The sequence below is a fragment of the Gymnoscopelus microlampas genome (assembly GCF_963454915.1).
Source record: "Gymnoscopelus microlampas genome assembly, chromosome: 22".
Lineage (NCBI taxonomy): Eukaryota > Metazoa > Chordata > Actinopteri > Myctophiformes > Myctophidae > Gymnoscopelus > Gymnoscopelus microlampas.
In genome coordinates, this window is record NC_139959.1 from 1,936,817 (window position 1) to 1,954,076 (window position 17,260).

General features: G+C 40.7%; 1 protein-coding gene across 7 annotated transcripts in view; it reads right to left on the reverse strand.

Annotated features, from left to right (window-relative positions):
• The window catches only part of relch (RAB11 binding and LisH domain, coiled-coil and HEAT repeat containing), a 100,033-nt gene that overhangs the window by 77,199 nt on the left and 5,574 nt on the right, over positions 1-17,260 (reverse strand). For 5 of the 7 annotated variants that reach the window (XR_014600085.1, XM_084048353.1, XM_084048350.1 and 2 more), the window contains exons 2-8: positions 8,069-8,158; positions 3,954-4,025; positions 3,349-3,398; positions 2,725-2,838; positions 1,616-1,810; positions 1,105-1,199; positions 257-326 (exon numbers count right to left, since the gene is read on the reverse strand). Coding sequence is in view for 6 of the 7 variants with exons in the window: in XM_084048353.1 (XP_083904479.1) it covers positions 257-326; positions 1,105-1,199; positions 1,616-1,810; positions 2,725-2,838; positions 3,349-3,398; positions 3,954-4,025; positions 8,069-8,158 (686 nt within the window). In the remaining variant the exon portion in view is untranslated. The remainder of the gene's footprint in view (positions 1-256; positions 327-1,104; positions 1,200-1,615; positions 1,811-2,724; positions 2,839-3,348; positions 3,399-3,953; positions 4,026-8,068; positions 8,159-17,260) is intronic. The other 2 variants (XM_084048354.1, XM_084048351.1) reach the window with 1 other exon arrangement.

Consider the following 17,260-nt stretch of genomic DNA (forward strand, 5'->3'; position numbering starts at 1 on the left):
TGTCTGTAACATACAGAGTGACTGCATGTTTCAGCAAGTTTATTATTTATTTTAAGATCATTTTAACACTGGTTAGTTAGAATGAAATATGAGACCAATTGCACCAGGGAAATACACATTAATACAAAGTAACGGACAATGACTGAATACATTTCTACGTGACTGGTTATTGAAAAAAGAAATGTGCTCTTTGATTATTCTATGAATTGAAAACATATTTTCTAAGCAGAGAATCAATACTGTCAGGCATACATACATCAGAGTGGGGTGGGGTCAAGGCGACGGCGGTGGATGACGATACACTCCTCTTCAGGCTCTCAATCTCACTTAGAAAAGGAAAACATGTTAGGATAGAAGGCTTCACAAAGTCAACACACACACACACACACACTGCCACACTGTTGTTTACAGCAGTTAGGCGGTTAGCCGTAAGGTGAACCATGAACTTCGTTACCATGTCAGGGCACTAATTTTTAAATGCATTTTTGCATAGACTAACACCCATGTGGATCTTAAATAAAAGATGAGTGTCATTTTTTTTTTCATTTACTGCTTTCTATAGTTTTAGCAATTTTCGCAATATTTTTTTCAGTGGGTGGGGGCATTCTGTCCGGTGGCTAAATATGACTTTTTTACACAATAAAAAAGGTCCCGTGGTCTTTGATGGCCAGATGTGAGTTATTGGGGGCTAGAAGAGCTACTGTAAATAATAATAAAGAAAACGCTGGGTTATTATGTAAAAAAATACATATTTAGCCACCGGACAGAATGCCCCCGCCCACTGTAAAAAAAGATCGCGAAAATTGCTAAAAACTATAGAAAGCAGTAAAAAAAAATGTTTTAACACTCATCTTTTATTTACTTTAATTACAATCTAAAACATAAACCTTGGTTGTAAAAAAACTAAGTTGTCCTTTAAAGTTATCCGCAAAATACCCTGCAGTCACTTTTTGTCACAAACCATAAATGTGAAAACTAAAATGTCATGGGGCTGGTTTTGCTTTTTGGCAACACAACATTATAATCAATAGCTGCAACACTAGATTCATCGATGACGAACACACACACACGCACGCACGCACACACACACACACACACACACACCTCTGTAGTTTCTTGAGCTGCTGGGCCAGGCTGTTCTTCTCGTTGTTCAGCAGACTGATCTGGTACTCCAGCTCCTCCACTACCTCTGTCTGCTGCTGAGGAACGCAAGAGTACACAACTCAACATTAGGTTAACAGAACTCACTAGGGGTTTCATTGCATCTATAGTATAGCACAGTGATTCTCAACCTGTGGGCCGGAGCACAGCTGTGGGACATGAGGACACTGCAAGTGGGCCCCCAAATGATTGTCAGAACACTAAGATTCTAATGATAATACAATACTAATATTAAAATAATTCATGTTTACATGGTATTTGCTTGCTTTAAAGTGTTTTCATTGTTATACCAATAGATAGGAAATTAAAGTATACTATGGAAGACCATCGATTGATTGATCATTAAAATAAACATGCTCTGAAAATGCACGTGGCCCACCCATCTGACCACTTAACATTATTATGTGGTCGCAGCCGCTCTCTCTCTCTCTCTCACACACACACACACACATACCTGTAGTGAGAGATCGGGCTTCTTTGGGGGATCATGGGAAATGTAGTTCCCTGGAAGCTCACTTGAATCCATCCCCACTGCCACGTCCACCGTATCCCGTGGCGACGGGAGGGCGGAGCCACAGCTCCTGTAGAGCTGTAGCAGGTCAGGGGGCTTGGGGATGTTGAGGCCCACGTCATCCCATAGCTCAAAGTCCTGGAAGACACAGACAATCATCATCCCATAGCTCAAAGTCCTATAAAACAAAGACACTCGTCCCATAGCTCAAAGTCCTATAAAACAAAGACACTCGTCCCATAGCTCAAAGTCATATAACACAAAGACACTCATCCCATAGCTCAAAGTCATGTAAAACAAAGACAAGCACTACATTATAGTAAGAATTAATCCACATAATTTAATGAAATTGTCCTACAAAAAAACGCTATTGTCCACGCTATTAACAACTTCCAACCTGGTGTCCCTAGGCATTTAGGACAAACAATGTTTCATGTATTTTTTTGTGAGCTTCTAGATCACTATTTTAGAAAAATATTGAAATTATACAATTATTACATATTTGGCCTGTTATGGCCAAAGTATATTCTATATTTTAATTATTTGTACAAATCATTGTCAGTCATTTTGTATATTTCAGTAATAGGCTTTGTGTAGTTAATTTTTCATATCTGCCCTGTGCAAATTATGCAAAACCTAAAAAACAGAAGTGTCATTTGTATTTACGCCAAAACAAATTGAAATCATTAACCCATTAAGACCTGAGGTGATTCTTAAAAATGTTTTCTAAATCCTAACAGTTTTTTGAAAAAAATATTAAAAATATTTTTTCACAATTAAAAAAAAATAGCAATCTACAAGCTCATAGCGCGGCACTCGGTGCTGCACTATGAGCTTGTATATCTGCTATTTTTGAATAGCCAAAGAAATCTAAATTAATCGTCAGCTAAAATGTCTAAAATGATAGCGACAGCCGAAGCCAATTTCTTCTTAAACTGCAACTTCAATTAGTGGACTGTGATAAGTAATGAGAAGGAGGTTAAACTACTTTAGAACATGAAGGATTCTTTATTTTATTTTTTTGCAAGCAGCATGGGGAAAACAAACTTTACCTGGTCATCATTTTCATCTGAGAAGGTAATGGCGGAGAGTTTGCATTCACTCTTTAATAAATATTCATTCACAAGGAAGTTTAAGGCTCTTTTCTCCAACGGGCGGATATTCTCCTGATGTACAGAGAGAGAGAGAGAGAGAGAGAGAGAGAGAGAGAGAGAGAGAGAGAGAGAGAGAGAGAGAGAGCATGTGAAGGCTTATACTACTGATGGTCTGTTTCGCTACAAAACAGTAATTTTTAAAATATCGATTTTTGAAGGGAAAAAAATCCCCAAAATGCTTTTTTCGACATTGTGATGCACACCAAAGAGGTTGACAGCAGGTGTGTAGGACAAAAGGAAGGTCCAAATGCAACAATGAAAAAGGTCCCGCACACCGTCTAGTACTTACAAAAAAAAACGCTTTGGACCTTCGATGAAGGTCTGAGGACCAAAACGTTGTTTGGTAAAATAACGTTTTATGCAAGTCCTTGACAGTGTGCTGTGCGGGACCTTTTCCAAAACAAGTTTAAAAAAAATAGAAATAATAATAACTTTATACCGAAAATAAAGTTGCCCTACTACAAATAAAAATACTATATATAATTTGGATGTCTAGATTCATTTTCTACGTTCCTCCAATACCTGAGTCTCAGGACTGGATTTGAAGTTCTTCCTCTCCAGTGAATCGCTCTCTAGATTAAAAGGGGGGCAAATACATTCAGGTGAGTTTAGGAGAATGGTGTCCTTCTTTCTTGTAGACTTGTGTGCATGGGATAAAGCAAAATAAAATCTCAAAACTGTCAGGCCAAGTTGTAATCTGTGATTTGTGAAACAGCTTGAAAGGAGTTCCCCTCAGACAATAGAGTTCTGTAACCTAAAACAATCAGCAGAATATGTATAATCATGATGTTTAGGTATTATCATTCTAAACCTACGTTCCTCATACAGACAAAACACTTGAAGAAATCGCAGATTGAGGCTTCAACCTTTTCTTTTATGAAAAACACCATCTAATAAACACTCTTTGATCCATTCTATTGGAACAGTGTGCCTCAGTAAACTAGGATCACATGTAAAACAAGAACCTAGCATCAGTCTAAAATGCTACAGTAGATCTCAGTCGTGGCGACTGAGAACTATAATCCATGTGTGTGTTCTTGTAAAAAAATAAAATAATAAAAAATAAAAAGAAGGATGTAACAAAAGAGCGCTTTGAGGTGGAGAAGAAAGTGAAAAGTTGGCCACACCTGCTGCCTGAGTCAAGTTGGCGCGCAGAGCCTGAATGGTCTCCTTTGCTTTCCGTAGCTCAAACTCCAGCACTGGACAGAATAGGAAGTGACAAAACACACAAAAAACACACGCAGGAAGGAGGGAGGGGTGGGGTGGGCGAAAACAAAAAGATGGAAAACAAAACACACACAAATAGAAGAGATCATAAGAAACTGGGTCCAAAAACAAAACAAAAACCACAAAACAAAATAAAAGGAGGCATGCAAACTACAGTATGGGTGTAAGAAACGCATGCAGCAGAGGATCATGGTATAGCTGCCTGGATGACAAGTCCTTCTGATAAGTGTGTGTAATGCATTAAAGGGGTTATTTCTTTTAAACGTGGGCCCTGTTTTTAGAATTCAAACTATTTATTAAATGTATAACCCGGTATAATTACCGAATCGATCTGGACACAGAATGTCCAGAGGCGACCGAATGGACCGAATTACACACACTCACACATCATGGCTCGGATGTGCTAAAAATAGAGCCCAGTCGTAAACAACAAACAAATTCCCCTTTAAAACATGTCAGAAGGGTTTCCTGCCCACAGTTCCCTCTCAGTAAGAACACTGATGTGACTGATTTAGGACAAAGGAGACAAAAGTGAATGAATCCATCCATCCATCAGTGCACTGACACGCAAAGGATCTGAGGACAGTAAAAAAGTAGTCACACTATTGATCTGATAATCTACCAGCTGTCTGACAATGGATTTTTGTCTCCCAAGATACAAAAAAAAATCCTTGGCTCTGTTCACTTGACTATGAATGATAAATAATTTGGATCCAAGCCACTCAAAAGGACAGCCTTGTGCTTCCATGCTTTAGGCCAAAATGTTTGAAAGGCAACATGACTACAAAATCTTTACTTTTAGATAAACATCAATATAATGAAATATCAAGCTCTCAATCTTAAAAGATAAACATCAAAATATCTGTATCATCATTTACACCACATTAGTATTATTATTATTATTAGAAACACATTTTTCTTAAGCCTTACTGCATGACATTGGAAGACAAGTTCACGGCGACATATGAGATAATATACCGTAATTACGAGAATCATTGTGATTAGATCACAGTTAAATGTATGAAAAATACATTTACAGGCTATCAGGCTGTACATAACATACAGTAACACTAAGTAGAAGGGGGGGGGGGGCACCACACAAGATCTCCCGCGTGTGTAATTAACACGTCGAGAGAAAATAAATTAAAACATAACACACGCTAAGAAGAAGCCATGAGCTTTCAAAAACAAAAAGGGGGGAAAATGAAGAAAATGCTGCATAGCTGTGCGCTGAAGATCTACCATGTGACCTCCTGGGTCTTTGATATTTAGCATGTGACCTGGTCTTTAAGATCTAGCACGAGACCTGGTCCAACTATGTCTTATACTGTTACTGGGTCAAGAGTTCATGGGTCCCGACTGACATTTCAGGAGTGTGTTAATTATGGATTTAACATATAGAAACAAAAGAATGAATCAAGGTTTATGTGTCGCTACTCGCTACACTTATACAGGTACAAACAGCGAAATGCAAATGTGGTGGGGTACGCAATTCTATGGATTATAACCATATAACACAAATTGCATTACTTTAATGTGGGATCAACATGCTTTACTTTCTTATTAAAAACCTCCGTTCAGATCAAGAGAGCACAGGATGCAACCGCAAGAAAATGGGGGGACAAAAGTTAAATAAATCAAGATCAAACAAGAACAGGACAACTGAAGGGGATTGAGAAATAAATGAAATAAAAACAAAATGAAGTAGCTATAGTCTGGATGGAGTGACTTGTCCAGTGTTGGTCACTGGTGTTTGATCAACGTCAGAGGAAAGCCAGAAAAAACCCAGAGTCAGACAGCCAGGGGAGGACATCTTGGCAAGATGGGGGAGAGGGAGGGGGGAGGGAGAGGGAGGGCAAGGACGGGGAGGGGAGTAAGGATGGGACGATAATTCTAAATATCGTTTAGTGATTAAAAGACAAACAATAATCATAATCGCAGAGATTGAAATTTATCATGAAATTGTCCTCTGTCATACACTGTGATCCATTCGCTTTTCTAAGCTGCATATATCCGGTACCACTTAAAGTTAAACCCTCTATACAATTAGTAAAACAATACAAGCTACGCGTTTTTTTGCAGAACGTTCCCCCCCCCCCCCGGAATAGGGATGCTGGGGTTCAAGAGGTAAAAAAAAAAGTACCATTTTAAGAGCTTCAAGCATATTTTGATTATCGCGTTAATAATTCCGTTAATCACAATTATTTTGGCCACATTAAACGTGACATGAACTTTTCATATCGTCCCATCCTTAGAGGGGGAGGGGAGGGGGGCGGGGGGGGTGAAGATGCCAAATCAGGGGAGGGGAGACAGTTTATAAATCCTTTAGAAAGAATAATGCAGAATGTCTGCTTAGAGATGTGTTTGTGGTATCACCATGTCTCTGCTGCATGGTTATTGTGGCCTTACTTGTGCATTCATTCAGTCGTAAATAAACCTGAATATTATTAAACAGTGATCAATTTAAAATATATATATATTCACATGAATATGCTTCAATAATCCCTTCTGACGATGCAATACAAATGTAATCTGAAGGGGCGTTCCCACCGCAAGATAAAATGTCTTTCTAGTCGCTTGAATCGCTTCACTTTGGTAGCGTTTGGTCAGCGTTGGTAAACGTGAAGCGAACGTCGCCTCACTTGGGATTTTCAATCTGTAGCTACGATACCGAGGTGACGGAACACTTCATTTGCGTCTCCCCATTCGCCTCGTGCGGGCCGCTCCATGCAACGTTGCAACAGGTCTTTGCCTTGACTTTGAATGTATTGCACCGCTCGAACAATTATTTTGTCTTGCGGTGGGAACGCACCTTCATACAGTCTCAAACGATATTGTAAGTGTCATGCTTACAGCATAGTGTCAGTCTTTATATCAACAGGACAGTGAATCAGTGAACCAGCTGGATTTAATCAAACAAACCACACCATAGGTAAAGGCCTTTATTGCCATCATGCAGTGTCTCAACAAGTGGGCGCTCTAACACAATCTGACCACTTAACACCCACCCAACTGACCGCTTAACACAGCAGCTTGCTAAGCCGCGTGCATTTTCATGTTTATTTTAAATGAATGATCAATCAATAAAAGTATTCTTTAAGTTCCTATTTATTAGTATCAAAATGAAAACACATTTCAAAGTTTTAAAGAAAAAAAACGTCATGTCATTTGTTTAATATTATTATTATTCGTTTTTTAACATATATTAATGGCATATTATCATTAACATTTTAGTGGTTGGCAATTGTTTGGGGGACAACTTGCGATACCCATACGCAGTTGGGAATCGCTGATGTCCACAATCTTCACAGAAGGAGCGATGGCATCGGTGTCAGACAGCTCACTGGCTGTTATCTATCTTTACAGTGATAATGAACTGTGTGCTGTGTGTCACGACTCACGCCCAAACCTCGGGGGTAGGAGGAGAAGTGTGAATTCTAACAGCCTTGGTACAAGGCCCCGTACCAAAAATAACACACATACTGCCTCCTTTCAGGAGACCAGTCTCCTCCACAACACCCAATCCAAAATCCTCTGGCTTGTTGGAACTGGAATACGATACAAGACACACATAACATTTAATAGTAAGTCTAGTCTACATTACAATGAACCCGAGTACCTTCCACTGTCAAATGTACAACAATAATAATACAGAACATCCCGGACGGTTCAGTCCATCTATTGTGTCAACTGTCATCACAGTTAGGGCTGATCAGACAGCTTTTTATCCCTAGAAATGCTCAAGTAACAGCTATAACTATTAAAAAAGTACTGCAACTGCTATTCATTTGTTAAAATACGTGTTAAATAGCTCCATATTCCCATAGTAATAATTGAGTAATTTTCCAGCTCTTTAGTAAAAACAGAACATGCATTTTCAGGTCAGTGTATGGTAGCATTGATGTTCCTGCCTGCTATGTTCCCAATCCCAACCTCCTCTCTGTTGTAGTTCCTTAGAGAGGAGTGGGAGGGCTGCAGTCGATGGCTCTGTCACGACAGGTGCGTTTCATCTTACCTGCCACTCTCTCGTCCGTTTCCCGGTTCCCATCATCCGAGTAGCGGGCGAAGTCCAGAGAGTCCAAGGTACTGATGCTGTTCGCTCGGTCTGAACAGAGAGACACACACACACACACACACACACACACACACACACACACACACACACACACACACACACACACACACACACACACACACACACACACACACACACACACACACACACACACACACACACACACACAGACACAGACACAGACACAGACACAGACAGACAGTGGTTAGCCTCAGATCCAAATTCATCACACAGACAGCCTGAGCCAGACGGATCCATTGGCTAGTGGTTCTCAAGATTTTGTCAAGGATGTCAAGGACCCCCATATGTTTTCATGTATTTGGCCACACACCCCCATCTGAATATATTTTGTACTAGGGACCCCTTACTAGATTTGTGTTAGCAATTATTGAAGATTTAAAAAAAAAAAAACAGATCTACAAGCTCACCACCCACCGTGTTGCGACGCATTGTAAGCTCGCATATTTTCAAATAGCCAATGTATACACAGTAGGGTTAAAGTGGTTAAACTGATTGTGATGCTATATTAACTAATTTTGCTGCAGACCCCCTGGAAACCCCCTCAAGGACCCCTGGGGGTCCTCGTGTAGTCGTGTACCCCATTTTGAGAACCTCTCGTCTAACAGCCACACGGCAACTTGAGAGTCTACGTGCAACACTCACATTGATTGATTGAGACAGATCTGCCATGCCAAAGATGATGCAAGACAACTGAGATTGTTTCCACTAGACCACAACTCCTGTGAGCAGTGTTGCCAGATTCTGTGAGAGAAACAAGCAACCATGTCTAGGAGAACCAGCCCAAAAGAAGCGTCTATGGGCCACATGAGCACTTTAACATATACATCAGCTATTTGAAAATAGCAGATCTACAAGCTCACAACGCGTTGCGTTGTGAGCTTGTAGATCTGCTATTTTCAAATAAAATCTTGCGGGGAAATTATAATAAGCAGATCTGGCAACACTGGTGACAGCTAGTGTAGCGAAGGATTACGACGCGTCGACGCCCAGCATGAAAGCACCTAATTTGGGCACAATGCCAGCGTGACGTCACGTCACAGCAGGACGTCACATCTCTAGTCATAAGTCAGCCTTTTTCCTAGAGACAGTGCTCTGCTGCCAGACGAATAGAGGAGTATTCTCAGAGAGACCACGGGAGAATAGACACTTTATATTCTCAAGAGGTTCGGAGGAATAGCTACATATATTCTCCACAGAGTCACAGACGAATAAGCCCATTGAGTGCACTATAAATCATATAACGTCATATAGGCAAGTATAGTCACCAACCGCCACATATTAAGAGTTGAGCCTTAACACCCTCCCGTCTATATCAGAAGAAATATAGGGCTGCATCATCCTTCCATTCAAGAGTGCTCTATAGCCCTCCGGTTCACAACCATACTGAGACCCCCACCTTTGTCCTACCACCGTCATTGGAGATTTTAACCCATTAAGACCTGAGGCGATTCTTAAAAATGTTTTCTGTTTTTTGAAAAAAATCCCCCAAAAATGTTCCCAAGATTTTTCAAAAATAGCCAAAGAAATCTAAAGTGACACAGGTGCGTTCCAGGTCTTAGTGACACGCTCGCCCCCCATCAGCGTCCTAGAGATAACTAATAACAATATACTATTGTAAGAACCGATATCTTGTGCAACACAATATCCTTCTGTTGTCACGATTATTAACTTTTACTTGCTACATTATGAATATAAATTACATTTCTGTTTGCATTTGAGGCTTCGTAAAAGAAATTGCACAGAGCAGATAACTTAAATATATAAAGAAGTTACAGACATATTTAATCATTTTATACTTTCAAAATAGTGTAAACATAGTGCACTGCACATAGCTGATCTACTAATTGTGTCAGGCCTAGTGACAGCCAGTGGTGGAAAGTAACAACGTACATTTACTCAAGTACTGTACTTAAGTACAATTCTGAGGTAGTTTTACTTTACTGGAGTATTTCCAGTTTTCAGTACTTTTACATCTACTCCGTTACATCTCAGAGGAAAATATTGTACTTTTACTCCACAGCAATTATTTGTTACTAGTTACTTTGCAGATATAAATCATTATAAAACATACATTAACCACTTTAGCCCTATTTTATACATAGGCTATTTGAAAATAGCCGATCTACAAGCTCACAACATGTCGAGATGCAACACGTTGTGAGCTTGTAGATCTGCAATTTTAATTTTAGTACTTTTACTTTTGTTACTTTAATATATTTTGAAGCCAATACTTTAGCACTTTTACTGAAGTAACATTTTGAACACAGGCCTTTTACTTGTAACAGAGTATTTTTTATATTGTGGTATTGCTACTTTTACTTAAGTAAAATATCTGAGTACTTCTTCCACCACTGGTGACAGCCAATGAAAAATAAAGGGCTGCAATAACAACAACAAAAAAAACCCTGAACGGGCATTTAGCACACCTGTGCTTCTATTTCACTGAGCTAAGCTAACCTGATAGCTTTAGCTAACGGTGTTAGTTTTCCCACAAGGGTTCCCCTTCCAAGTTGCAATGCTAATGTGTTTGTCCTCCACCATCAACATGCAGACAGCCCAGGTGAAGCCAAGGTCAGGTTAAAACAGCCGATCTACAATCGTACCTCCCGACGCATTGTGTGAGCTTGTACATCTGCTATTTTTTGGAGGTGCACAATCAGGCATAACTTAATGTACACACAGTAGGCTGTTTTAGGCCCAAGCCTAGTAAGCATTGATTTGCTGCTACAGTATATTGTGGGTTGGAGGGTGCTTAGGCCCAAATGAATGAAAAGTAATGAATTCATTAATTAACACATGAATAAATCAATAACACTGTTGAATCATAACACTTCTTCCTAGCTGAGCTGTATAGCTTATAAAGGTTTCTCTCCAATTGTCCTAAAGATTGGCTCAAGAGGGAGCAGGCAGAGCTTTCTAATATATGTGTGTGTGTGTGTGTGTGTGTGTGTGTGTGTGTGTGTGTGTGTGTGTGTGTGTGTGTGTGTGTGTGTGTGTGTGTGTGTGTGTGTGTGTGTGCTGTTTAATGTTTAATTTTCATGACCTCATCATGACCTTGCGAAACGCACATACACACCCTCTGTGAGAATGTTCACTGGCCCTGTATGTGTGTGTAGGGGTGTGTGTGTGTGTGTGTGTGTGTGTGTGTGTGTGTGTGTGTGTGTGTGTGTGTGTGTGTGTGTGTGTGTGTGTGTGTGATTTAAAAGCAGGTATATTGCTTGCTATGTGGATGACATTTCAGGCCTGAGCCCCTGGCGTGTATTGTCCTCACTGGGACAGGTCTGACATTTCAGAATGACACTTCCCTGATGCACCCCCGCTGGGCACACACACACACACACACACACACAGACACACACAAAACCTAAGTTCTTTCTCTTGCACACACACACACACACACACACACACACACACACACACACACACACACACACACGGCGGTTCTGTCTGGGTGGGTGTGTGTGTGTGTGTGTGTGTGTGTGTGTGTGTGTGTGTGTGTGTGTGTGTGTGTGTGTGTGTGTGTGTGTGTGTGTGTGTGTGTGTGTGTGTGTGTGTGTGTGTGTGTGTGTGTGTGTGCGTGCGCGTCTCTCACTCACTCACTCACTCACGTACACACACACACACACACACACACACACACACACACACACACACACACACTAAAACAAACAATACAATCTATTCAACATTCATTCTGCCCAACAGTAGTGTACCTTTTTTTCTGTAAAAGCAAAAGTTTTTTTTTTTTTTTCATAAAAAAATAAAGAAAGCTCTATATTATGATATCAATAATTGCTGGTGTTTTCTTTCTGTAACAGTGGACTCTCCAGCTCTTCACAGAAAATGCATTGTCAGGTATCAGGAGAGAAAACTGCATTTTATGTTTATTAAAGAGCTGAAGAGACGGGGAGACCCCTATTACTGAACAAGCACTCTATACTATAGCAATGATTACTCACACTACAGAAACAAGCGACAGCCTCCTGACCTATGGGCCACATGGCTCGGCAAGGCTACTTACTTATTTATTGTTATTAAGAACAGATTCATTAAATATCCCCCCACACACACACACACACACACATTTTCCAGTCTTTTAATTAATATCAAAGGGTGAAGTTGAGATAATCCTTCAGAACATTGTCTTAGCTGATCGACAATAAATCAAAATGGCACCATTCACCATCCTAGATTACAATAACAGCATTGCATTGGCCTATTAACTGTTGTTTGTTATTATAAATAAGCCAAAACAGTAGCATGTGCATCTTTTAAATTACTGTAACTAAGCCATAAAAAAAAGCTTCATCAGTGAATGATGTCATTTATTTTGGTAGCCTCATGAACTTGTTCATGTATACTCCAAAACAACAATTGGCCAAATGCAGAAAAGAAATCAGATATATACATAAATGAACTAGTTACTGTGGTCAGCCTTTGGACTAGCCTGTCAAACATTACAATTTGATTTTGAGCCTCAGGAATGATCAATCGATTATTGTGACCCATCCCTTTTACAAAGTAAATAGGTTTGGCAGTTAAACATTTAACATCTGTGTAAATAATGTACCTATCTAAATAACATACTTTGCATCTGTGGACATTGGAAAAGTAAACAACATGCATTTCATAACATAATAGAATGTGTGAACAAGTAGCCAACATCTCTATATAACATAACTAGTGTCTATTTAAACAGGCAACAACTACTGCTGATACAAGGTCTGAGTGCTAGGTGGTGAGGTGGAGTGACCTAAGCGATGATGGAAGGTATAATATAATAGAAAGGGTTAGGGTTAAAAATGAATGAAAAATTAGACAGGACAACGCCTGGGAAGAGATTGATCCATTCTGGCAGTATAATGTAGAGGGCAACATTTTATTGCCTGGGTGACTGATTGGATCGAATCCCCTCTTAAATGAGTTGCCCGAGTAAAGCTTAAACGATAGCCTACACAGACTCACACAAAACTGTTCCACCTACTGTATACAACACACGTTCAACCACTTAAACACACACTGTAGGATATTTGCTCCGATTATGCTGTCGGGGACCTTTTTTGCCCCTTTTCACCAACAAAACCCCCGATCTGACACAGATCGGGTTTTAATTCCCAAGGTTTTGCTCGATGTGTGTGAAAGGCTCTGCGAGAGGATCGGGCCGTGATAATAGTGCTCGGCGATGCCTTCCCGGGCATTTCTAGATATCTAGCAGGTTTGATATTTGGCTCTGTCGCCGACTGAACATCATCACAGTATGAATTTGCGTTGGAACCTGCGGGTACCACGGGATTCTGCTGCAGTTGCAGGGCTCTACTCTCAGCGTTGAGTCCTGTGAAACATCCTGCAGTGTGTGATCCCTTGTCGGCGATCAATCGTATAGTGTGAAAAACACAACGATATATGACGGCCTATTTCAAGAAAGAGACTTGTGTAGTGTGAAATGCTTAACGATCAGATGACTCCCCGACCACTGGCTGAGTTGCGTCTGTTGTACTTGGACCATTTTTTCCCTGTCTACGTCAAATCTCTTTGCCAACAATAGCCAATCTGCAAGCTCACAACATGAGCTTGTAGATCGGCTATTTTTTGGCTATAAATATTCCCTTCAGAATAATGGATGCTGGGGTTCAAGTGGTTAAGGTGATGGCAACTTTGGTGCCATCTTCCTCAGGTTTGACTTGTGTCAGTTGCAACAAAGCATGCGAGTGAATAGCATGGCTAAACACATTCCCTTAAACTGGATGAGTTGAAATAGCTTGTAGAATGTAGAACTGCAATTTTGGCTGATGTTACCCCCAAAATACGGATGCCGGCGGCTCAAGTGGGACTTTCTTTTACTAAGAATTCAACCTCTGGTGTAAACTGTAAATGTACACACACAGACAGAAACACACAAATATCCTCACACGTATAAACACTCAAGCGTGCAAGCATAAGCGTGCACGTGCACCACACACACACACACCCCCCCTAAGGAAGGGCAGAGAGATATGAACAGGCAGGCAGTAGGCGCCTGTCAAGAGCGTCATGGATCCCAGCCAGTTTTCCCACAATGTCATTAATCGCCCTGCTCCCACTGAACTGCACCTGTGTGTGTGTGTGTGTGTGTGTGTGTGTGTGTGTGTGTGTGTGTGTGTGTGTGTGTGTGTGTGTGTGTGTGTGTGTGTGTGTGTGTGTTCACAAGAGGTAGATACAGGGAGTGAGAGTTGAGAAAAAGAGAAATAGTGATAGTATATACAGTACAGGTTACACTGATAGGTAGCTACTAGCTTGGCAGAGTGCATTAAGTGTGGCTGATGACTGCGTGAGGTTTGCCACTGTGTGAGACAGTCAAGCTCAAGTAGTTTTGTACAAGCTACCACGAATGGAATTCGTGGTAGCTTGTTTGTTTGTCATGTATAAATACCAATGGCTAGGATTTATTATGAGGATAATATAAAAAATAGTAATAACAAGTCTAATACAGTCACACAGGAAGGCTGTAGAACAATTGTTCCTCCAAGGACGAGGAAACAAACGACATAACAAATTGAGCGACGCGCACCATCCTAATTCAAGGATGTAAGTGAGTAGCGCATCACATGAGCCTATATAACTAGACTGACTATACCACGTGGGGAGAAAGGGAGAGAAGAGCCATTCATGCTACTGGTCTGCTAATTAGCAGGCTGGTGTGACAGAGGACTGCTTCAATGTGACACAGAAGTGCCAAGAGCACACAGCTGCAGACATGATACAGAGGAAGAAGGACCTTGCACTCTTATTGGACCACACTAGGGCTGTCTCCGCCACGTCGGAAGTGTTTATTTTTGTGCGATTAATTCACATGAATTTAAACTGCTGTTTGTGTCATGACGGAGTACATCCATACAACGTGAACAGGGGTTGACACTAACGGTTGCCCGACTGCCCGACTGCCAGTGGCAGGTAAATAAAACGGTCGGGCAGATGGAGTTTGCGTTCAGGTTGCCCTGACAGTTTGATTGAGATATTTGGCATAAATATTGAGGTATGAAATTGTGTCCATATCGTGCAGCCCCAGAAATCGCAAGTATAAAATAAAAAGTGTTAAAATGAATGATAATTCAAATTTTACCTTTCATTTTATAATGACGATTTACTTTTCGGGCAAGTGGGCATGACCTTTGGGCAAGTAGAACGTGACCTGAAGTTCCTCTGAGACCTTGGTGTCAACCCCTGGGTGAATATTTGGATCGCTTTATTCGTCACACTCCCAGATAGAGAGACATTTACTCCAATAATGCAAAAGGACTTCTCTGCTGATCATTTCATTGTCAGTTAATAATGTATCAGTTAAAATTGTAAAACCTATGATGATCTCCCCGTCCATCAGGCTCACAGAGGAACAACATTGTCACAGGGGCCATTAAATACAGTTACACATATGACCATTTGATCAAAGATATGGCACCAATAAGGGTTCAGCCCTGTCATTGAGCAAGGGAAAATAAACATGTCTGATCTGATATCATATCACACCTTGGTCAACTTAGACAAAATGGACTAAGAGGCTAATTGACGACTAATCAACTATGAGGGGGGCATACACACCACACACACACACACACACACACACACACACACACACACACACACACACACACACACACACACACACACACACACACACACACACACACACACACACACACACACACACACACACACACACACACACACACACACACACACACACAAAATTGGCTATTGCCAAACAACCTACTGTACCAGAAAATGGTAGAAAAATCATAACCCACAGAGATAAAGAACCAAGACCATAAAATTAAGGGCCTCTGTTTGCTAGTTCATTTGGATGGCTCTCTCTCTCTAGGAGGAAATAAACATATGATGCCAAGCCTGCAGGGCTAGATCAGGCAGACCACTCAAGGCAGCGCGCCAAACCCTGATCAGGTGACCAATTGCAGTCACATGCACTCTTCACCTGATCAGGACAGGCTATTTAAACCTCCCTGCCTACCTGCTGATCATTCCTCGCTGCTTACTGTGCTGCTGCTGCCTCTCTGCTGTCCATTGCCTCACTGTCTGCTGCTGCTGCCCAATGCAGTTTTACAAATCCCACCGCCTCCCAGCATCCACCTGTAGGCTCGGTTTCTATATTCCCCTTTGGGGTCTTAATTAATTCCCTGTAATTATCCCTGTGCATGTGTATATCACTTAATTATGCATTTTTCATGCTTACCGGGACTGAATAGAGAGACAGAGGCCTGATGCCAAGCTACGCTTCAGATCTTTTTTATGCTAAAAAAAATCAAAGAGTTGTCTGACTGAATTACAAATAATTACCTGGGATCTTGGCAATCTAAACGGTTTGTGTCAGTGGGCAGACAGACAGATGCTGCAGCCATGTCTGACCTTGTCAACAGGACCTCTCTGTAACACAGGGAACTCTTGTCATTCTGATGACAAGACAACAATGTGAAAGATCACTCCAGACCACATGGGAACACCTTATTTATCTGAATATAAATATGAATCCAGAGAGAAAGGAAAGTAGAGAGACAGGCCCTTGATCCAAGTCCCTCCATTCCTTTCCGTAATATAAATTATTTGCGGTGTGATTAAGGAGGTATTAACTGTATATATATCTCAGACATTATTTGACTTTTTGGATCACATCTATATTGGCATGTCATTACAGGCAAAAAAAGAAAAGAAAAATAAATAGCGGATCTGCAAGCTCACAACTTGCCGCGATGTGGCTTGTAGATCTGCTATTTTTGAAAATGTTTGATTAGGGCCCGAATGGTTAAATAAAACAGAGTTCAGTTTATGTGTAACTGTGCATTACCCGTTTGCATGTTCATTGTACAATAAATGTTTAATGTTATTTTCATAAACCGGTATTGCAGTTTAATTTAATTGAGAGAGTATATTCATCTATCAAAATGTTATTTGTTATTTGTATCAAATACAAACTTTAATCCGTTTTACTTTTTCAAATTGATTAGAAAATGTTACACTTTTTGACAAAATATCGGTCAAAACACCAGTAAACTGTGGGCTAGGAAACCCCCCAAACATGGAGATCTGCATCGGACCCCAAAACCTGACATGGCTCTAGCTCTA